We start from the raw sequence: 23,978 nt of genomic DNA on the forward strand, positions 1-23,978 counted from the left end.
TCTTAATGAGTTCTATGGAAGTTTCGTTTGAAAAACGTTGGGTCCACACGTTTTCAGCCAGGCGACTCTCGCCCCAGTTCTCTTGCGACCATATCCAAAATGGCGGATGAACAGCGTGCAACCAAAATAGCAAAACCAGGGGGGGGGGGGGGGGAAAGCAACTTCCCATACATTCTCTTATATGAAATCTGAGCGATGCTCTCACAACTTGCAAAGCAATCATCGGGGTGGTAGTCAGCGGATGTCTCTAAGGCGCATGAGCAGCTCCTTTCTTTGTGAACTTGCCAAAACAATAACAACATGGGACCAGTGAGAGAGTTCGATTTTTTTATATATGTAGTAATAAAAAAGACTTTCTAAGTTTTGTCTTTAAAGCAGCGAAAATTTCCCCGGAAAGGTTTTTGGTGTCAATATGTGGTGTTTGTTATGAAATAAAACCATCACGGGAATGGTAATGAAAACGTGGCGATCGAATATTCCCGCGCTGGTCGGAGTTATTGTTCTTGCTCTATTGTTTCGAGGTTGTTTGTTGACTTGGTCTTTCTTTGTTTTACTTCATTTACAATCCCCATGTGGGCCAGTTGAAAATCGTGGTACAAACATTTGCATTTCAGCACTGAAAAGTAGCACGACATCACAAAATTCTGCGTTCTTAAAACTACACGACGATGACGAAATTTTCGGATTAACGCGCTGCTTTTAGATTTTTAGTTAAGAGAATTGAACCCCTTTATAATAAGTGATTCCACGGCATAGCAGCTTCCACTTCGCGGGAAAAGATTGCCTGTTGCATCATCGTCCAAAAACCGCTGACTACATCGTGAATTGATCGCTTTGCAAGTTGTGAGAGCATCGCTACTCGGTCCCAGACCTCGTTTCTTCCCCCCCCCCCCCCCCCTGAGCAAAACTATGGCATAATGGCGAGGAACTGAGCGGCTTCAGAAACGTTTCTTGATTGTAAGGGACTATTAAGGACTTCTGTTATCAAATGCAGAATGAAGCGATCATTGCAAAATACGATTTGGCCGTAGGATGTTTGTACTCACACGATTTTCAAAGATATGGAAATTTACCTTTACTATAAGAACGTTTAATACGCTTTGGTAAGTTAAGTTTTAGCAAGTTCAGCATGGATACGTTTCAAAGAAGTGTATTTATTAGTATAGTAAACTATTACGTAGACCTTATACGGACTCCTGTATTGTATGCACATTATATTTTATACAAGCTTTGGAGGGGAACAAACTGATTTTTTTCAGTATTGTGTTTTTTAATTTTTGCTAATTTTAACAGTCAAAATTTATGTTTACTCGTCTTATTACTACTAATAATAGCTTTCCTAAGAACTTTAAGCCTCGCCAAGGCAAATTAAAGTGTTTAACAATAAATAAAATAAGTATGAATGTTAAACTTTTGGTTTTGACAATATGCAAATTAGGTCAGGGTGTGCTTCAAAATGGGTCATTAAAGAACTAAAACATTACACGGCCCAAATTTTTCTCAACTGAATTTTGTTCTACATGCATTGGGATAACTCCTGATATAAGTGTCCTTTTTTTCTAGTTAGGCAGTTAAAAAATATGAACATCTAAATTTTGGCAATTTTGGGTAGTGGTTTTCTCATCAAAAGTTGGCCAAGTTTCGTGTTATGCCTCACACTGTCAGAACCCTCTATGCCAAATCAGCATATATGAAACGAAAGAGCATTTATAGTAGAATCACAGTCTACAAGTATTTAGTCAAAAGGTTTTGTGTGTTTGATTTTATACAAGTGCAAACATACTCCTTCAAAAGCAGGATTTTTCATGATTTGAAGGCTCAATATGGGACCACCCCTGGAACTTTGAAAGTAAAAGTCAGAAAACCAAACCCAAATGGCTTTTAGAATATCTCATCAAGGCCAACTTCTGCAGTAAGTTTCAGGAAAATCGGTTGACCCCGACTTCGAAGGTCTGGAACACTTTCTCTGACAGTGGCACTTAATAGTTGCCTTTTTAGGCTTTTGAAACGAACACGGCATCTATTTATAGATTGAGGCACCATGTTGATGTTTACATATTTGCGTTATTTGTCGTAGTAGTTCACTCGGCCGCTTTCTTGGCCAGGATTTAGATCCCGCACTTTTGATATTTACTCAGCAGGAGCAATTAAAATTTTATCTAATACCCCGATTTCTGTTAAACGTGAAAGATATATTTTTGTGTTTTTATTCAAGCGTTCGACTCAAGCGAGTTCTGGAGTCCGAAACCGGTGATTGTTTCGACAGGTCGCTGAGGTCGAAGCTTTTTTTACATCAGTCACGCCGGCAATGTTTTTGCAGCAAGCTCCTGCATTTAAAAACGGCTCCAGACTCTACTTTGAAGATGCTTTTCATTTAGCAAGAATTGTGTCCATTTTGTCTATTTCCATCCGTGTACAGTTGGGCCGACAAAGTCGTGTGTTACAGACGAATTGAATGTTTACACAACAAAAGAACCTTATTTTGTTCTTGATGTAAAAACTTTACTTGCACACTTTTCAAGAACTCATAAAACAAAATGGAAATGCAAAGTAATAATATAATAATTTCTTCAAACTAGAATGGAATGTAAATCGGTAAAGCCATCGTGTGAAATAATAGACGGCAAAAATGAAAACTAGCCCTTCGGTGCGTATAATTAATTAAATTTTATCACGGCATCAGTATTTTCACGGCTTTTAAGGATTCAAAATTTTTAATGCAATTCAAATGTTTCTTCGCCTCATCTTGAATCTTTTTTTCACATTTAGTTGAGATTTTTAACAGCATCTGTTATCTAATACATGTGGTCTAATGCATGCCCTTTTTTAGTCTTTTTATTTTCTTTTGTAATTTTGTTTAGAAATTTTTCTGTTATTCTTGATATTTGACTCGTTTTATTCGTTTTTTTTTTATTATTTATGTTACACGTTTTATTCGAGCAGGAGCCAATACTGTAATTTTCTGGTTACTCCGCTCTTTTTAGCGAGGAATATAAAATATATATTTTTTGTTTTTCATTCAAGGGTTTTGAGTTTCAGTCGGAACCGAACGGCGATGGAGAAATGACCTGCAATGAATCACGCAATCAAGAACTTGCGTTTGCGTGACTGCTTCCCAAAATTGACGTAAAGAGCTTGCATGTTTGAAAGCTGAAAAGCTTTCTTATCTTGTTCTTATTTCCATTTTTTTGGTGTGGTACCTTTTTAAAAATGTTTACATGTAAAAACACGTCTTAGTTTTTAACGAAATTGTTTGTTTGTTTCGGTCGGAGATCATTTGTACTGCCATTTAACTGGTTTGAGTTCATTTATTCAAGATTGCACACAAAACGTTTTCAATACCTACGTTATTCAGTATTCGGAAGAAAAATAAAAATTTGAAAGCCTAAGCAGGAAGTTGTCCAAGCATGGACAAGCAATCCACAGACTTGCGTGTTACTCAATATAAATTAAATGGTATTTTAAAAGTTTTTGCTGTACTTGTCTAATAAAGTAGTTAAACATCAACCGCCCGGTTTTAAGCATTTAAGCTTTAGGCGTCTTGTTAACAATTATTCACCGAAGTGGAGGTGAATAGATACTACCATTTTCGAGCGACCGTGAAAGGCAAACTTTTTTCCGCGTTTTTTCAAGGGTAAAACATTCAAGTTTGACTAGACAAACCGTCGCGTTTTTCAACTGAACCAATTCACGTTTGTGGCGTCAACATGTCAAGTTTGACAGCTCCGCCGGTGTGTTTCTGCACATGAAACAATGGTTTTGAAAACTTTTGCGTCGACTTTTTATATTTCTTCAATGAATGTCGACAGAAAAGGGCGGCTTTACATTTCTGGCAATTGTTGTGACAGCGATCAGCGATTGTTTATTTATTTATTTTTATTTTGAGAGTATTTTTTACGTTAATCAACGTTAAATGGTTTACTTGTAAAACGCGACAGTTTGTCTAGACAAACTTGAATGTTTTACACGTGAGAAAACGCAGAAAAAAGTTTGCCTTTCACGGTCGCTCGAAAATGGTAGTATCCACCACATTCACTGACACTGAAATGAATTTAATTGTTCTGGTATATACATGTACCACACAAGTTGAATAACTAGCGGGCCAAAACATCACTTTCGGTAAACAAAGCGACGCGTGAAGACAGTTTGTTTCTCTTTAGCTGCTCGGAGGTGAATAGTACTTTGCTAATCACCTCCGAGTTAACCAATCAGTGCACGCGAAAAGCACTATTCACCTAAAATAAATTAATGGTATATACATGTACTAGAGTGATTTCATTTAACCCGTGAAACAATATCTAGCAGTTTGTGCGTAATAGTCGAAGGGAAACAAAAGAAAACAATGGAATTTGTGTTTAATAGTATCTAAAAGTGTAATAACTATTTCACGGGTTAACTGAAATCACTCTAACAATTATTATTTCTAGTTTGTAAAAGGATTATGGTAATAAAATCAATCTGAAACAAAGGGAGATACAAATCAAACTATATGTACATGTAGTCTAAAATCATTTTGACCTGAAATTCATTTAAAACTACTACATGTTCATACATACATGTATGTCATGAAGTAGATAAATCCAGTTTTATTTTTATATGTTTTTTGTTTGTTTCTTTTCTCAACAGGAATTTTTATTGCACTTTTGTTGAGGTTTGATCACAGGTTAGTGGCACGTTTCTCTTAACAGAATAACATCCCCAAAATTTCAAAAAAAATATCAAAATCTTATTTCTTACATTATCAAGTAAGAATAAAGAAAATCACCGATAAATCAGCGAATATTGTCTTATATGTACCACCAAATTTTTAGAATAAACTTTTTTCTTTAAAAAAAATGTCGAGCCGTGTTGATGAAAAACACTTGAATAATCAACAAGGAGTAAATTAAGTAAATTACACCTTTCCGTGTTTTAGGCAAACACCGTTTTGACATAAAATACATATACCTTTTGAGCAGTGCCTCTTCATAAGAGCAAATCAATATAATTTTTTAATTGATCTTTCTGTGATCATTGATCATCAAAACTTCAGTAAAGCAGCATCCAACATGAGTTTGTCTCTCTAGAATTTAAAGGGCTGTTTTCTGTGCCGTTTTATGATTTGATTGTACATGCATTTACTTGTGTAGAGGATTATTTGTAGGACACGTTTTCTTATCGTCTTTTCGTCGACAGCAGCAAGAAAGACAAGGCCAGCCGTGTGTATTTCTACTCTGGCTTCATCGCTTATTTCTTGGGCCTGGTGCTGACCGTTCTTGTGATGCACACTTTCAAGGCAGCTCAACCCGCCCTACTGTATTTGGTGCCTGCATGTCTAGGGACCCCGATCACACTGGCTCTCATTAGAGGAGAAATTTCAGAGCTGTTCAAGTGAGTGTCATCTTATTGCAAACTTTAAAGAGCTTCATGTTACATGTACACACAATTTAATGGTTATGGTTTATTGGGCGACACTAGGTTATCTTAGAAGTTGGAAACTACAGGTCTAGTCTTAATAGGTGTAAATCCGTGCTCAGTGATCCTAGCAACCTTTCTTGAAAGATGAAGAGTGCAGCAACCATTTTTTTTGTCAAATAGTGAAGTTTTTTTTGCTGTGGTTCTTCATGCACACTTTTAGAATTTCTACGAGGAAGGATAAATAATTGTTTTTTTTTTCCTTCTTGTCATTCATGTTTCTCGCAGTTCTCTGGCGTCTGATTTTATAAGTATTTTTGTCTAAAACAGAGTACGTTTTTATCGAGCACAGTATACAAATCATGTAAAGAAGCCAACTTAGGCATGTTTTACACTGCCATAAACACTCCGTTGTGTTAGAACATTTGAAAAATGCAGAAAACACTCTCCTGCGACTTGTGCTTTACACATTTTGTGCCGAACTCTTGTGATGAAGCTTGTCTGTTTTATCGCAGGTACGAAGATAACCCGGAGAAAGATGCAAAGGAGAGCGAAAAGACCCAAGCAGAAGGCGGCGAAGAAGTGAACGGGGAGGCAAAGAAAAGCCAGTAGTGGAACTAAACCGAAATAAGCTATTATTGTCAGTTATTATAAAAGTATTAAACTTAATTTTACCGTAAACTGTAGACAACTATACTTGTGAAAGCAAGATAACATTTGAAAGAGAACTGTAAGACCTTACTTATCGCGCACGATTGTCTTATGTCATTATCTTGTTAAACCGAGTTCGACTCACATAAACTGTTGTAGAACAGCTGTCTTTACCATAAGTCATTTACTCACAGAAAACTATTAAAGTAGGAGGATTTAAAGTATTCTTCGTTTATCGAAGTGACGCGCTTGATCACTCTACTTTGTGTTAACTTATTTTTATTTCATGATTTATAAGACGTCTTTTTCGTTACTCCCACGGAAAAGAGGCGGGGGTGAGGGAGGTGTGAGAAAATGAAGAAGCCTCGTATGTTCTCCCAGGGAATCTTATATCACGGTTTACAAGGCAGGGGGGGGGGGGGGGGGTCTGATTCGCAGGCCATCTAAGAGACTCTGTTTGTAGGTACCATTCTGGATTAGTCGACACAAACTGTTTTCGTGAAGGAGCTATGACACATAGTTATTAACTCAATTTTATTGTGATGAACAAAATTATCTTCAAATTGAAGTAAACTATCACCAAAAGATCAAGACGGAAAACGAACAACGAACTTAACGTTTCACAATGCGCCATACACAGTTTCTTCTATAGTTTCTTCAAGGGTGTTGGGTCTATTTTGACGCAGTTTGTTGGCATAGATTATTTATTTAATTGCTATTTTTAGGGAATTTCTTTAGTCTTAACTACGCTTTTAAGAACGAACATGACAACAAAAAAACTGACTGAATAAAAGAATGAAAGTCAAAAACCGCATTGATCATTATTTTCGTAGAATATATGATAAATTAACGCAGTAGTGTAGTAGCTCTCGTAAGCTTGTTATTCTACTGGTCCTCTAGTGTAACAGTTACTATTGTTTTTGTGGCTATGGGCATTGTTCCTGTTGTTTGTTTCAATGTTCTCTTGAACGAGCCATTCATGTGAGACCTTGCGAGAGCTGCTACCCGACCCAATTAACGACTATCCTCTATTATTATTCAACAAATGCGCGTGCTGCCCATATATGGTCAAAATGTTAACGTTATCTGTCATCCGTACATAACAGATATCCTGCGATATACGTAGGTTGCGAATATTCGTCCGAAATCTTGTAAAGCGCTGCATAATGACAGTTTTTCTATCTGCAAAATGTGTTTCGTCGACAATTTGTTGAATAATAAAACAATTATCCTGCTCAATCTTGCGGAATATCGTCTGATTTTAGCCAAACTCGGCCTACGGCCTCGTCGGCTAAGTATCTGGCAATATTCCGCGCGTTTTCGCAGGATAATTGTTAATTAATCGCTGCCCACAAAGTAACAAGGTATCTGACGAATCAACGAGCCCAGTTAACCACACACGCCAACAGAATACGCAACGGAAGGTGCCCGTTTTCCTGAACATCGATGGTTTCGAGTTTGAAGGCTCGCGTGTGCTAGCCGAAGCCATGAATTTTCAAATGTTTTTTTTTTGTTACCTTTCCAGAGATATATAGTTAGTCGTGATTTCACCGAAAATGACGCGCATACGAAACATTTTCGGAAAGGCACCCGAAACTATGTAAGCGAACCCAAGCATGGAAGAAAAGTTAACTCTTTCCCCGGCGCTTGGAATTCGGAGCTTAATGCAACCTCGATGCAGTAGATTGTGCATATTTGTTTAGAAAGATGTACCCGGCTATTTATTTACAAGACAAGTTGTGATAGGAAGGAACGTTTTTGAACTTGTGCGCTCAGTCTGTATTTCAGACCAACATTTTCCCGTAACTGAGCTACTTCATAAAGTAAAATTAAAGACAGACAAAACAGATGTATTAATCGCCTTAATTTGGATTTTGTTGATGCAAAAAAAGGAAAAGAGTGTTTGTGTCGAATATAAAAGCGGTTGCGCGCGCATATTTGCGCGAGCCAGTAAGATTTGAATCTTCCATTATGACGACGCACGCTGAATCATAGAATATTTGACCAGAGTGAAAACAGAGGAAAGACTCTTGATCATTAAAAAGAGTTTGAAATCGTGCGAAGTGTTGGTTGCTAGTTGATTGAAGAGACCAGTTCAACCCTTGGTTCAAAATCCAACATCCAACATCACCGAAGTCAGTAAAGTGGGTAGGTTAAGTTCATCACTTGTAACAAATATTTGTTTTAGTATGACTAATGTTTTGAGAAGATAGGGCCGTTTCTTGATGTAAAAAAAGTAGGTACTGTATTGTTAAAAGCCTGCACCTGCGCAACAGAACCGTTTTGCGCAAGTTTTCTAAATTTATTTTGATCAAAACTAATGCAGAGTACATGACAGAGGTTTTATATCGAGATAGACTTTCAATAAAGTCCTTCGTCTTGTTTATTATGGCGCGCCGGGACGAAGGTTGACCTCTCGCGACTTCGTCACTCGATCTCGCGACTTCGTCGCTCGCACGGCCGCTTCGCGGCCTAAAAGGCTCGTTTCGCTCGCTTATTTACTGTGAAAACTCGTGAGGTCGACTTGTGGCAAGTCTAATATCGAGACAGTGAGTGGTGAGTTTGTTTTACGGGTCTCAATTTTAACATGAAAAGTTAAACGATAGAAATGACTTGTGTTTTCCTTTTATATACGCGCGACCTAAATGCAGTGCGACCTTAGCGATAGCAGTCACCGTCTAATAGTCTTGGAGAGGCAGTGGCCAAATGCATGGCCAGTAAGAATCCGAGTTCGCGCCTTGGCCGGGTCAAGCTGGGTTTGTGCCCTGGCCAAGCAAGACACTTAACTCTCACAATGCCACTCTCTACCCAGATGTACAGTTGGGTAACACTGTGAGGGACTAGTGCTACAAAAACCAAAGCTAATTAAGCGCCAACTGGCGGCTGCTGCTATCCAGGATCATACCCCAAACTGTAACTTTACTATAATCTTAAAATCACACATCGACAGTAATTTCTGCAAGAGCCTGTATTTCAACAGCAAAATTTAAGTACTATTATTTCTACCTTACTTGCAGTGCCAGCTACTATCAGCAAATAAACAGAAAACTGCGACTCGATGGACAATACACATAATAATCACTCTAAACACACGGGAGCAACTCAGCAGACGACACAGCATCCGGGAACAGATCAACACACCATGCAATATCCAGGAACTAATCGCCATTTCTCACAATATCTGGCTACAAATCCGTTTTCCACTCAGCAAATTGCAATGTCTCATCACTCCACCCAGAACGCAAATTTGAGTCAACTTTCACCACAACATCCGGGAACTACTCAGCACTCCACACCACATCTGGGACAAACCTCTCAGTATACGGAAACTTCGAAATTTCCAGGACCTCCGCTTTATACGCCATATTTGGGTGTTGCTGAATATCCGGGAACTAAGCCACAGTTTGAAGAAAGAACGCCTTTTACTACATGCGAAGGGTCACAACTTGAACAAACAGTGACTCAATTACACAGTGGAATACAGTTTACCGGTGGAAACTCACTGCAGGCGTTAGAAAACAATGGCGCACTGAATAGTGCATTTAATGACAGCAAAGTCGTCGGGAAGACAGCATGCTCAAGTGTCCAACCTCAAAATTCAAACGTAGATCAGTTTGGTAGGCCAAGCATAAAGGAAAGCCCGCTGAAGAGGCTTCAAAACGTGAGTGATAACGTGAGTAAGGAAGTAATGTTTAAATAAGTACATTTAGGAGCTGTTTCATGGGAGGCGCAGTGACCCAATTATAAGCGGGCTGGACTTTGGATCGAGCTGTCCGGGCTCAAGTCCTGATCAGGGTCACTAGGTCGTGTTCTCGGGTAAGGCACTTTACTGTTATAGTGATTCTCTCTAGTCAGATGTATAAGAAATAATGGCAAATTTAATGCTGAGGGTATAACCCTAAGCCTGCGATGGACTCAGAGCATCCTATCCAGGAAGGAGTAGAAATATTTCATTTCTAGTTAATGCTACGGGATAAGTTCCGGCCGTAGGCCGAGTTGGTTAAAATCAGATGATATTCCGCAAGATTAAGAAGGATAATTGTTTTATAATTCCACAAGTTGTCAACGAAACACATTTTACAGCTAAAAAAACTGTGGTTTTGCAGCTCTTTGCAAGACTTTGGACGAATCTTGGCAACCCGCGTATATCGCAGGATATCATGTTATGCATGGACGGCAGTAGTGGGCATTATATTATATTATACGATTTCGTCGTATGCGACATGCTTGCGACATGCCTACGATATGCTTACGACAGGCCTACGACACGAATTGTGTCGTGTAAATTAAACCTACAACTCGCTTACGACTGTCGTATGCATGTCGTAAGCTTGTCGCATGCGACAAAATCGTACCGTGTAAATCGGCCTTTAGATAGGCAACGACTACGTAACGTCAATCAAAAATCTACATTATTCAATGCCCCAGTTTTTAATGCTAAACTTAAATTTTCCGCGCTTGTAAAGTATACTGATACCAGATGTGTTTTCGAGGTTTTCTGTCCAATCAGAAACTACTGTAATTCTCTGAGTCAAGGCAAATTGTCACGTGATTTTGTTACCATAGATACTTTAAAAGCCTCTAAAACGAGGTCCACGAATTTAGTTAATCCAGACAGCAGTACCCTTTTACTAGTTCTTCTAACCATATCACACATAATCATAGGGAAAGATTGCGAGAAAAAAGAAGTTCATCAACTAGTTTGGCCATATGCTGTTTTGATACGCCGACAAATTCTAAAAAAAAAAACGTTGAAGTAAACGTAGAGCAACTAGTAAGGAGAAGAACTGATGCAATCCTTGGACTAAAATGGGGTTTGGTGACTATGTTAGTAGAGAAAACAAGTTCTAATTCAGAACACGGCTTGATTATTACTTTAAATTTCCAGAAATTACCCGAAAAACAGACAGGATGGTCCTTTTTTGGCCATTTCCCATTCTTCAGGAAAGACGGCAAAACAGAGAAATCGGAGCCTAACAGAGATGAACAGAATCAACAAACTGAAAGACAAAAACAAGCAGAAGAAACCAGACAGAAGGAAAAAGAGAGAATCGCTAAATCGATCCACTTAAAACACCTCATCACAAGTTATGTGAAAGTTAGAACACTCAAATCTCTATGCCGCGACTTTGAGACTCCTGTGTTTGGAGATTTCCCTGGCAACGAAGGAGAAAAGAGTATTATGAGAAACCTCGCTCATTTCTTGAAAGAGGAAATAGACAAGATCAAATTTGTCAGCACAGAAGAAAGAGGAAAAATAATATTTGAAAATCACGATCCAGTATTGCTAGCGAGCTTTCCAGTAATCGCAGCTACGATTAGCGAGCTTGAAGAGAAAAGAGCTAAACTCGAGGAGGAGAGAAAATACTTCGAGAAATTACAAAAGGACGTCAAAGGCTTTAGTGGTGTACTGGTGAAAAATATCAATGAATCCGTTGCATTAAAAAATGATGTAGAGGCGTATAATACTCGACTGGAAAAACTGAAGGAAAGGCAAGAAACGGAGCGAAAAAGCAATGAGACGGAGCCCTTGCAGTTTGACAAAGAAATGGAGGAGATAGACAAAATTCACATCCACAGTTTGAACGAAAACCTGCGTACGCTGCAAGAAAAGATTGGAAAGGAGACACAAGGTTTTAACGAAGCAAGGAAAGAATTAAAGAACCTTAAAGAACGGAATGAAAGTTTAAGAGCACGTATTAGTGAAGTGGAGACGAAATATAATAATTTGGAAATATTACTTTCAGAACCCTCAGGGAGCAGTCTACATGCGGATACTTTACACATGAAGTCACAGAGCAACATTTAGTTTAAATTCATCCGTTGATAAAAGGAAATGTTGTTCTCGTAATGTAAAAACGAATATTGATTAAAAATGTAAAGAAATTTAGACATAATCATTAAAACAGTGTTGCTAGTTTGATTATTGATTCTCAGTTACTGTTCAAGTAATAGCTTCTAAGAGAACACATAAAATAAACTTTATTACACTTTCAAATTTACTATCAAAAATGAATGTAAGCTTTAAATGTAACTGCTGGTTTGACAGTAATGCATTCTTTGCAATAAAACAAACAAAAACAAAAAACAAAACTGACTGTGTTTTTTTTTGCAAGGGGGAGGGGGTGGGGGTGAGAGAAAGGGGGAGGGGGTGGGGGTGAGAGAAAGGGGGATTGAGGTTGCCATCTAGTGCGGACCTATGAAGAACTGCGCGAATCGAACCTCAGTAGGCAATAAAGGGTTTTTGGGTTAAATGAAAGTCCAGGAGATTGGACTTGTAACGCTTGCGATGGACTGCTTCCCATTCACTGATTTGATATTTGGGAAAGGCTTGATCTCCTGAACCGTATCATCTTCTCAAGTTCTTTTTGTAAACAACACAGAAACCAGCCCCTTGGTGAACTGATGTGCCTTCCCCGTCTAAATATAGTTTTAACTATATTGATTGATTGACTGATTATGCTAGCTCTCTTTGTCTTTATCATGATTATGTAGTTATCTTTCGTCTCCGTTCAAATCTGAGGTCTGTTGTAAAAGTTATCGTGTAAAAACGAGTTTTATTCTTTCTCTTTCGTGATATTTATTTTAATTCCATAGGAAAGTTTTGCTTCAGGTCTCAATTGCAAACAGAGGAAACAGGGGCAGTTACACAATTGAAACCCGTTATTACGAGTTTATCTTTATGGAAATCTATTGGAGAGATTAACTCACTCAAAATTATTGTGGGTTGAACATTGAGTTTAATAATCTGTTGCTGAAAATACAGATTAAGTCAAATGTCCGGAAATTATCTGATCTTTTATTAGAACGTGTGTATTAGACTTTCTAAATCAGGCCTAGCCAAACATTAACAAAGAACGACTTGTTGTTAGTATATATAAGATTTTGGTATTTAAACTGATGATAATCCGGATAAAAGTGATAAAACAGATTGATCTGTTTATTAATTGCTTAAACTATAGCAATAAGATGATTGAACTGATTAGGATTTAGGAAGCAGATTTTCCTCCAAGATTAATAAATGTTTTCCGTTAGGTCAAAAAATAAAGAAAGGCACAGAAATAGACTCTGACCCCAGAGATTTTATGTCTTTAATTCTGAACTGACATAAAGCAGAATTGCTTAATGGTTTGTTTTTTGCTTTACGGTGAAAAACGGATGTTTTTCTTTTCTAGCCATAACTTGATTTAGCTTTGGATGCGAAGAAAGAAGAAATAGGACGTCTGGAACCAGGGAGGAAAATTATACCTAATCACTGAAATCACAGTCGAGCTAAATTATATAAGCGTTTGGATTTCTGATTAACTTCATAGAGACGAATGATCAATGTTACGTTCTCAGTTATTAAAAAAAGCAGTATCGAAATTGAGTTATCCAAAGAGTCGATTTCCGTTGGAAGAATATCTGCAGCATTGATTTGATCGCCCCAGGCGAAATAGTGACGTCAATTGTGGTACTTATATCTTGTACTGATGTCCGTTAGAATTTAATTCCCGGATGGCAATACAACCCTCGATAAGGAGATATCACAAATCATTTCCTTGATTGGACCGAAGTGTCAAATTGATTCGCGCGTAGAAAAACATAGAAATAATTTATAGCATCCTTATTAAGTAAAACAACATGTGTTGTAGACTGCATGTTCAGTTGTAGGTCTGTTTTGATAGGACTCACTTGAACTTATTTTATACTTCAGGAATCCGTCTAAGAGCAATATCAAATTTTATGCGCTGGTCAACTATATTTCTTCTTTTACAAAACCACAAACCGCATAAACGAAACACCAAACTTTCACAACCTATTTAAGGCAAAGGCAAAGCTATCTTCTATCTTCATCAGGATATCCGCAAGTTTCGCGCCTCCGCGTCTGGCTTACACATACGTCGGAACGCAAAAAGAATCGTTTCAACTTTGATAACTACATCCGAGGCGCAAGTGATGATTAAATTAACAAAAAAGTTCCGTTCTGAGGGCGTGAAAAAATTATTTTAGCCGAAATATAAAGCCAGTTATTGGTATTTTTAGTTCAAAAACCAGTTTGAGTTCAAAACTGGTGGATAAATCAGAGCTAATCGAAAACAAACTTCACAATCAAAAGGGTGAACAATTCTTAGAAAAACGTAGATATTATGCAATTTAAAACTACAGTCGCAGACAGTGCGAAAGGAAAGAAAATGTCATTATTTATAACAAGTAACAACTATTCGATATTCGTATGTGCGCACGCAGAGGGCCGAACGATTTAGCCGCAACTATTTTTATTTTCGCGCTTTTTTGCGTCAAAAAAACTGACGTGAAACTTCGATAATTTTAGACCATTTAAAATTGAAATGAATTGAGTGCACTGTACATCGCTGAATTTGCAACTATTAGCTTTTCTTTGTCCGCGTTGTAGAGATTACTGACGTTTCTAAACTCTTTTCGTGCAAATTATTCCATAGCCTTTCGCGTTGAACACCTCTGTTCGTTTCAACCTGCGACAGATAAGCGTCTCTCGAGTGCGTTAAGAGGCGTGACCGCGATGACTGTATTTGTAGTCTTCCTCCATGTTCATCACGTTGTCATAAGAATTAAGGCGTAGCCCTTTGTGCAGATCTCCAAGATAATAAAACAGTCACTACGTCTTAATATTCGCATCTGATACATTGATGTGGTAACACAGGGTACCGATCACCGTTGGTCGTAGTAGCTGAGGCGCCAGTATGAGACCTTGTCAGATTTACAAATGAGATCATTAAATTGCTTCCAAGCCCAAGCAAGACTAAAGCAGGATTAATTGAGATTCTAAACCACTGTTGTAGGCCGCAAAGTCAAAGCTGCGACACTCTGACGGCAAAACTCCTTTTTTCAGTTCTACCGAAAAAAAATTAGCCCACTGGAATAGTTACCAATATCTTCGCGACACACTAATCGCTTTATATATTAACCCATTTTCCTGTTACAGATCAATCCGCTTACCTTTGTAATAAGCCGAGATATGGAGTTTTACAAGGATGGGCCTTAAAATGTGAATATGCTACCATAAACTATTAAATAAGGTACTCGTAAACGTTATTTGAACTCATTGCCGGCTAGTTAATTAAAACATAAAAGTAGCTCTCCTAGTCCTACTATTTGGGGAAACCTGGTAACAAATGCTCAGTGATCACTGGTTCCCTATCGATCCGTGAGAGAATTCAAAACTGTGGTAACCGATAGTATCTAGTATTTATGTTGATTTATTTCTGACGTTGAAATAAAATCTGCGCCATCGATCTGAGCGCGTTTTAGTGCGAGCAAAGAGCCGGGGCTTTGTGATTACAAGCTATTTAAATTAAGCCCCCTGGCAAACACGCGACTGGACTACTCACTGTTAAAGGCCTGTTCAGACGTACATGCATGCGTCGTCATTTTAATACACAAACTTTTACTCATCCATCGAAAAAAAGGAATAAAACATGTTAGTTCTATTGATTGAGCCTTTGAGTGCAATGATGTGCGCATCATTGACAGGCCGCTGAAAGCCACCTTTTCAGGATTTTTACTATTATCTTAGAGATTGTTTTACACCGAACCTCAGGCAAGTTTCAGGCAAATAAGGAAAACGATAAACAAGCGTGTGACATACATGCACGTAAGAAACGTTTTTTTTTTCCCGTACAATCTTCACTAGGTTGTGTTCATTTTATCAGTAACATAAAAGCTGCGCAGACTGTATGTACACTTCAGTTTGCACTTTTTCCCGCCATTTTGAAAGAGGAGCGCGCGGAAACATATAGTGCGAAATACTGTGTTTGGGAATGGGTGAAATTATCTGATTTTAACAAAATCTGGTTTCTTCAATATTAAAACCTATCGTCACACTGTAAAAGTTAACTTAATATTCACAAAAGAAGATAAATGTGCTGATCGGATTTTAAGGAGCGTGCAGTCGTGTGCTTCTAGTTTTCAATATCCGTGTTCAAAGTCCACGGAAAATTTACGGACACTGAAATCCTACTGCCTACTTGCACTGGAATACAAAGTGAAACAAACAATGTTAAAACAAAAATTTGTCCTCTATAACTATTTAACAATTAGACTACGAGCCTGAGTTTTATATAAGTGAATAGCTAGTCAACAAGGCGCAGTGGATAGAAACCTCGCGCTTGCCGTCTAATTGTGAATCAAACTTGGACAGACTCCTGTGTTTGGAGATTTCCCTGGCAACGAAGGAGAAAAGAGTATTATGAGAAATCTCGCACACTTCTTGAAAGAGGAAATCGAGACAAGATCAAATTTGTCAGCACAGAAGAAAGAGGAAAACTAATATTTGAAAATCACGATCCAGTACTGCTAGCCGAGCTTTCCAGAAATCACAGCTACGATTAGCGAGCTTGAAGAGAAAAGAGCTAAACTCGAGGAGGAGAGAAAATACTTCGAGAAATTACAAAAGGACGTCAAAGGCTTTAGTGGTGTACTGGTGAAAACTATCAATGAATCCGTTGCATTAAACTAAATGTTGCTCTGTGACTTCATGTGTAAAGTATCATGTAGACTGCTTATGTAACTCGACTGGAAAAACTGAAGGAAAGGCAAGAAAAGGAGCGAAAAAGCAATGAGACGGAGCGCTTGCAGTTTGACAAAGAAATGGAGGAGATAGACAAAATTCACATCCACAGTTTGAACGAAAACCTGCGTACGCTGAAAGAAAAGATTGGAAAGGAGACACAAGGTTTTAACGAAGCAAAGAAAGAATTAAAGAACCTTAAAGAACGGAATGATAGTTTAAGAGCACGTATTTGTGAAGTGTTGACGAAAAATGATAATTTGGAAATATTACTTTCAGAACCCTCAGGGAGCAGTCTACATGCGGATACTTTACACATGAAGTCACAGAGCAACATTTAGTTTAAATTCATCCGTTGATAAAAGGAAATGTTGTACTTGTAATGTAAGAACGAATATTGATTAAAAATGTAAAGAAATTTAGACATAATCATTAAAACAGTGTTGCTAGTTTGATTATTGACTCTCAGTTACTGTTCAAGTAATAGCTTCTAAGAGAACACATAAAATAAACTTTATTACACTTTTAACTTACTATCAAAAATGAATGTAAGCTTTAAATGTAACTGCTAGTTTGACAGTAATGCATTCTTTGCAATAAAACAAACATAAAACAAAAAACAAAACTGACTGTGTTTTTTTTTTTTGGAAGGGGGAGGGGGTGGGGGTGAGAGAAAGGGGGATTGAGGTTGCCATCTAGTGCGGACCTATGAAGAATTGCGCGAATCGAACCTCAGTAGGCAATAAAGGGTTTTGGGGTTAAATGAAAGTCCAGGGGATTGGACTTGTAACGCTTGCGATGGACTGCTTCCCATTCACTGATTTGATATTTGGGAGAAGGCTTGATCTCCTGAACCGTATCGTCTCCTCTAGCTCTTTTTGTAAACAACATAGAAACCAGCCGCTTGGTAGACGTGGCTTCCCCGTCTAAATTTAATTTTCTCACTATATTGATTGATTGACTGATTATGCTAGCTCTCTCTTTGTCTTTACCATGATTATGAAGTATTCTTTCGTCTCCGTTTAAATCTGAGGTCATGTTGTAAAAGACACCGTGTTAAAACGAGTTTTATTCTTTCTCTTTTGTGATATTTATTTAATTTTAATTTCACTAGGAAAGTTTTGCATCAGGTCTCAATTGGAAACAGAGGAAACAGGGGCAGTTACACATTTGAAACCCGTCATTACGAGGTTTCTCTTTATGAAAATTTTTTGGCGAGATTAACTCACTTTATTTTGGGTCTAGGTTTTATATTTGGTTTTTTTTTTTTTGATTCTCACTTTATTTTGGGTCTACCATTGAGTTTTCTAATCTGTTTTTGAAAATACAGATTAGGTCGGATATCCGGAAATCATTTGATCTTTTATTAGAACGTGTCTCTTGAACGTGTGTATTAGACTTTCTAAATCAGGCCTAACCAAACAAAGAACGACTTGTTGTAAGTGTACATGTATTTAAGATGTCGGTGTTTAAACTGATGAAAATCCGGATAAAAGAGATAAAACAGATTGATCACTTTAATAATTGGTAAAACTAGAGCGATAAGAAGATTGAACTGATTAGGATTTAGGAAGCAGATTTTATTCCAAGATAATTATAAAGACTCAGTAAATAAATGGTTTTTGTTAGGTCAAAAAATTAAAAGAAAAGTACTGTCTCTTTTCTCAGCGGTTTTATCTCTTCTTAACTGATATAAAGGAGAATTAAAGCTCTAAAGTTAAGCGGTAGAGACATGGATGTTCGACTTCCGTTCGAAGGATTTCTGCAGCGTTGAGAATCACCCTTCGGCGAAATAGTGACGTCAGTCGGTGGTACGCAGTTAGGGCCTCTTTACATGAGAACCGAGATGAGTTTCGTCCAGGGATGAAAAAAATTTCATTTTACATGAGCATGTTCATCCTGGGATAAGTCGTCCCGCCCGAGTCGAATTCATCTCGCCCGTGCTTACATTAACATTACATTTCATCCCGGGAAGGACTGTTTTATACATGGGGTTTTTCGTCACGTTTCATTCCGGGATGACATTTCATCCCGCTGTTTCATCCCGGAATAAAATCGTCCCTGGATGAACTCATCCCGGGACGAAATCATGTATCATCATGTAAACAGCAACAAGAAAATGACCAGACACCGAGATGAATTCATCCCGGGACGAAAGTCATCCCGGGACGAAAACTCTCATGTAAAGAGGCCCTTATACTGACGTCCGTTAGAGTTTAACTCCCGGATGGCAATACAACCTTTGATAAGGAGATATTACAGATTGTTTCCTTTATTACACCGAAGTGTCAGTTTGATTCGTAGAAATTCATAGAAATAATTAGGTTGGGGGATCAACGTGTTGTAGACTGTATTAATGTCTGTTTAACAAGCCTTTTCTATGCGACTATCTTGAAACAGCACAAAGTATTTAACTTTTGTACTCAGGAATCCGTCTGACAGAGGACTATCGAATGTAATGTCTTTGCCAACTGCATTTTTCGTGTTACAAAACCATAAACCGCACAAATGAAGACCAACCTTTCACAACCTATTTAAAGCTAAGGGAAACTATCTTCTGTCAGGAAATCCGCAACTTTCGCGCCTCCGGGTCTACCCTACTCATACGTCGGAATCGAACGCCAAAGGAATCGCTTCAATTTTGATAACTACATCCGATTGAGGAGCAGGTGATGATTAAATAATAAAAAAAAAAGAAAGTTCCGTTCTGAGGGTGTGAAACGGTTCTTTTGGCCGCAATAAAAACCGCGAATTAATATTTTAAGTCGGTTTAAAAAAGGTGAACAGTTCACAGAAAAACGTGAATATTCTTTCAGAACAACCGTCGTAGTCAGTGCGTAAGGATAGAAAATGTCATAATGTATCTAGGCTGATTACGAGGTAACAGCTATGTGAGAATATTCTCAAATGTGCGCACGCAGAGAGCCGAACGATTTAGCTGCATCTATTTTTATTTTCGCGCTTTTTGCGTCAAGAAAACTGACGTGAAACTACGATCATTTCAGACTGATTCGAAATTGAAAAACAAATTGAATTGAGTGCACTGAACATCACCGAATTTGCAACTTGTAGCTTTTATTTCTTTGTTATTGCGTTTCAAACTTTTGTTGTTTTCCTGCGCGGTCGGGTGGGTTTTTTTTTGTTTTTTTTCTGCTTTTTGACCAAATTGCGTTGAACACCTCTGTTGATAATAGCCTTCGAACATACCGAAGGCGCGCGTCTCTCGAGTGTGATATATTGAGGCGTGTTTGCGCATGCGTTGACTGTATTTGCAATCTACATCCATGTTCATCACGTTGTCATAACAATTTAGGCGACTCTTTATCCAGATCTCCAAGATAATAAAACAGCCACTTCGTCTGCTTACTTTTCGCATCTGATACATTGATGTGGCCGGTAACACATAGTACGCTGGGTAGTAGCTGAGGCGCCAGTATGAGACCTTGTAAGATAAACAAATGAGATCATTAAAATATTTGAAAAACCTAGTAAGACTTTTCAGCAGGATTAAAACGAGATTTTCAACCACTGTTTAAGGCCGCACTGTTTAAGTCAAAACAGCGACACTCTGACGGCAAAACTACTTTTTTCAGTTCTACCGGCAAAAAAATAAACCACTGTTGTAGTTACTGGATACCTTCGCGACACACTAATCGCTTTATATTAACCCATTTCCAGGTTATAGATCGATCCGCTTACCTTAATAATTACTTAGCCACAAAAATCCTATTGTTCTCTCTCTGCAATATATCGAATATTGCAGCCATGAACCAAAACATCAGCGTGGAAGCGACTGAAATAGTCCATGTAATGTAGAGAGAGAGAAAAATAGGCTTTTAGGAGGGTCAATTATTAAAATGCTTACAGTTATATTGGGTATATTCAATATACTCAATAAATGCTGTGAGCCTCAGTAATTATCTATTAAGTAATAAGCCGAGATACGCAATTTTACAAGCATAGGCTTAAAATGTAAATATACTAACAAAAACGATTAATATGATACTCGTAAACGTTATCCAAACTCATTGCCGGCTAGTTAAAAGTTCAGTTGAAGTAGTCTTTATTTTAAAATAGCTCTCCTACTATTTGGGGCACGGAAAAGATGGTCAGTTATCACTGATCCCCAAATCGTGAGAGAATTCAACACTGTGTAACCGATAGTGTCTAGTATTAATGCTGATTTATTTCTGACGTTGAAATGAAATCTGCGCCATCGATCTAAACATGTATTAGTGCAAGGAAAGAGCCTCTTTGTGATTACAACCGTAGGCCACCAGGAAAACACGCGAGTGGACTGCCAACTGTCAAAGACTTGTTCAGACGTGCATGTGTCGTCATTTGAATACACAAATTTTTTATTCAAACATCGAAGAAAACAAAACAAAAATAAAACCTGCTACAATCTTGGACAAAACTGTTGAAACACTTAGGAAATTTCCACTAGGGACATAAATGTCATGTCAAAACAACAGTCGTAGACAGTGCGAAAATGTCCCTATATATCTAACGCGATAACGAGGTAACAGCTATGTAAGCCTCAGTAATGGTAATAGTACTATAAATTAGTAACACATTTTTTCTAACGACCCCTTTAAAAATACATACCATGTAGGTAACAGCTATGCAAAATCTATATGTGCGCACGCAGAGGGCCGAACGGTTTAGCCGCAACTATTTTTATTTTCGCACTTTTTGCGTCAAGAATACTGACCTGAAACTTCGATCATTTCAGACCACTTTAAATCGAATTGATCAAGTGTACTGTACATCGCTAAATTTGCAACTAGTAGCTTTTCTTTGTAGAGATTACTGACGTTTCCAAACCTCTTTGTGCAAATTATTCCATAGCCTTTCGCGTTAAACAGATAGGCGTTTCTCGAGTGCGATAAGGGGCGTGTCTGCCCGCCGTTGAAAGCCTCCTTTTTAGGACTTTTAGTATAAATTTTTAGATTTTTAGCCTGCCCTGGAAGATTAGAATTTAAAATAAACATAACACTAACTGTGCATTACTGCCGGGTTCACACCGTTTACCGGCCATTTTGAAGAAAGTACGCGCGCTAACTTGGCGCGAAATACAGTGCTTTGGGAATCCGATGTGAAATGATCTGATTTTCACAAAATCTAGTTTTGACAGAAAAAAATATAAAATATTGACAGTCTGAAAACTTAAGGTACCAGAAAGAAGCTTAATTTACTGATCGGATTAAAGGGAGCGTGTAGTCGTGTGCTAAGTTTACAATATTTGTGTCCAAAGTCCTCGGAAAAATTTACAGACACGGAAATGTATGTAAACTGAATATTCAACTACACAGTTGCTCGGGATACAAAGCTAGTAAAACAAACAATGTTAAAAACAAAAAGTTGTCTTGTACAGCTATCTAACAATTAGACTACGAGCCTGAGTTTTCTAGAAGCGAATGGCCAACGGTGCGCAGTCGATAAAACCCTCAAGCTTGCCATCTAACTGTTAAAAAGAAAAGGGCAGGAGAGCCAATCAGATACGCAGATTTTCAATAGAACATAACTGAGCTAAACCGGGCGTGTCTTACTGCTTTGCGCGAGTTAAATAAGGCAAAGCCATGAATTATATTCGACAATTAAACACTCCAGTTACTTGAGAACACTTGAGAAAAAGCAGAAAACATACTCCTGCAGCTGGTATTTTCTCGCGTGTTTCCAAATTACCGTCGTGCTTTATGACAACACTGATAATACATGGCTAGGCTTCTTTCAGATTTGTTTTTAAGCACCGTTCAAAATGTGTTTCCGTTTTAATCGGTGTGTGTATTGACGGAATATCGCACGATAAAACCCAATATCCTTAACGAGCTTTAATTTCCCTGGAAACTAAAAATATCTTCAAAATACTGTAAAAACAGCATAACAAGTGCCATGTAAAACTAACAAACAAACAAACAAGTTTGTACTCTTATTATCACTCTCTTGGTGGAATCTACAATGTAGACAGGCAGGTCTGTTGTCTTTTTGGAGGCAATTCAAAAAGCATGATACAAGAGTAACGCTTACAAAACCTCTGAGAAAGTAAATTTTCATTTAAGGAAATAAAAGAGGCTCTTATCAGGTGTTTTTAGTTCAGATTGATGGTTAAAGTCAGCAATACTTGCAATACTTTTATATGTTTTTAAAAGATAAGGTACTAAATTGCTCTTCTGAGGCTTTTCTTGCACTGCACTAGTCTGAAACAAGAAACGTTTAATGATACTCCAAGATAAACATCGATCGCGCAGATAAACATCTCATTATAGTAAAAGGCTCTTTTATCGTCTGGTGGGATTTGCCCTCGACCGGCCTCGCAAAGCCTCAGAATTTCCGGAAATACTGCTCAGAAGAGTTTTATTGACGGAGCTTTTAAAGACTTAGTAAACACATGCACGTGTCGTCACTGGAATACACACTCAAAAAACTGTTGCTATTGATGGAGTCTCTCAGTGCAATGCGCATTATTTACAGGCCAAAATCCGCCTCATTAGGCTTCTTAGTATTAAGAATGACTTACTCCAGCCTCAGGCTAGTAATCGCGGTGCCAGCGCGCACTGATAAACTAAAAGCTACGTAGATTATCGTGAGGAAACACGATAAACAAACGAGTGCATGCGTGCACGCTTTACATGTAGTTTACGTATTTTATTTTATCAAAAGAAGCGTTCTTTTATTCCCGTTTGTGTTCATGTAATGTAACATAAGCTGTCCTATACTGACCGATTTCTGACATATCATCATGGTCTAAATACTTAAGTCTAAAGACTGAATTTTGCTAATGGGATTTGAGAGATATTAGAGATGGAAGGAAGCGTGTAGTTGCCTATTTTAGTTCCATATGTCTGTGCCAAAGTCCGCGGGAAAAGTTGCAGACAAATGCATGGATAACTGAAACCTGTACAGCTCATTTCCTACCAGCACACGGTAAAATTAATACGAAATGAGGAGACAATGTTAAAAAGAAAACGATTTAATCATCGAACTCGTGATTTTATGGAAGAAAAGGATCGAAAAGTTATCTGGTATAACTGAGCTATTTTTATACGGAACCAATTTCTAATACTGTTTGGATTCTGCACACGCTCAGATTGGCTTAACAGCTTTCTTTTTTATCAGCGTATAAAATATAGAAGACAATATTGCATTGCGCGAGTTAATCTTTGGCGTAAAACTTGCAATGATTGAAGCTAAAGCCATTTAGTGCATGTTATAAAACACTCCGATTATTTGAGAATATTGAGAAGTGTAGAAAATATTTCCAGTATGCGTCTTGTTTTTCCCTTGTCTCAGATCTCTCTTTGGTTTCTGTATTTGTCTTTGAATAAAGTAGCACCCTAAATGTATGTTTACGTTTTAATCAGTGTGTTTGTATTGATGGATTATCCCATGACAAAACACAATA

At 37.9% G+C, this 23,978-nt stretch overlaps 2 protein-coding genes across 3 annotated transcripts in view; both read left to right on the forward strand.

The window, feature by feature from the left end:
- LOC144646004 (signal peptide peptidase-like) overlaps window positions 1-6,285 on the forward strand; it is a 28,819-nt gene extending 22,534 nt beyond the window's left edge. The window contains exons 9-11 of one of the 2 annotated variants that reach the window (XM_078505519.1): window positions 4,627-4,663; window positions 5,179-5,370; window positions 5,910-6,285. In XM_078505519.1, coding sequence (XP_078361645.1) covers window positions 4,627-4,663; window positions 5,179-5,370; window positions 5,910-6,006 — 326 coding nt within the window. In that variant the 3' untranslated portion in view covers window positions 6,007-6,285. Of the gene's footprint in view, window positions 1-4,626; window positions 4,664-5,175; window positions 5,371-5,909 lie in introns of both variants that reach the window. The other variant, XM_078505518.1, reaches the window with a different exon arrangement.
- Window positions 6,286-9,062: 2,777 nt separating this feature from the next.
- LOC144645531 (uncharacterized) lies at window positions 9,063-12,138 on the forward strand. The gene is made up of 2 exons (XM_078505110.1): window positions 9,063-9,706; window positions 10,934-12,138. The coding sequence occupies exons 1-2, from the start codon at window positions 9,104-9,106 to the stop codon at window positions 11,852-11,854; spliced, it is 1,524 nt and encodes a 507-aa protein (XP_078361236.1). The 5' UTR covers window positions 9,063-9,103; the 3' UTR covers window positions 11,855-12,138.
- Window positions 12,139-23,978: the final 11,840 nt, after the last annotated feature.

This window comes from Oculina patagonica, chromosome 3 (assembly GCF_052425735.1).
Source record: "Oculina patagonica isolate OP01 chromosome 3, crgOcupat, whole genome shotgun sequence".
NCBI lineage: Eukaryota > Metazoa > Cnidaria > Anthozoa > Scleractinia > Oculinidae > Oculina > Oculina patagonica.

What these genes read in the sequence shown, in the direction of transcription:
- LOC144645531 (XM_078505110.1), top strand. Translation starts at nt 9,104, where the DNA reads ATGGACAATACACATAATAATCACTCTAAACACACGGGAGCAACTCAG. An exon ending in CGCTGAAGAGGCTTCAAAAC is followed by an intron (nt 9,707 to 10,933) that starts GTGAGTGATAAC and finishes TTAAATTTCCAG; the next exon opens with AAATTACCCGAAAAACAGAC.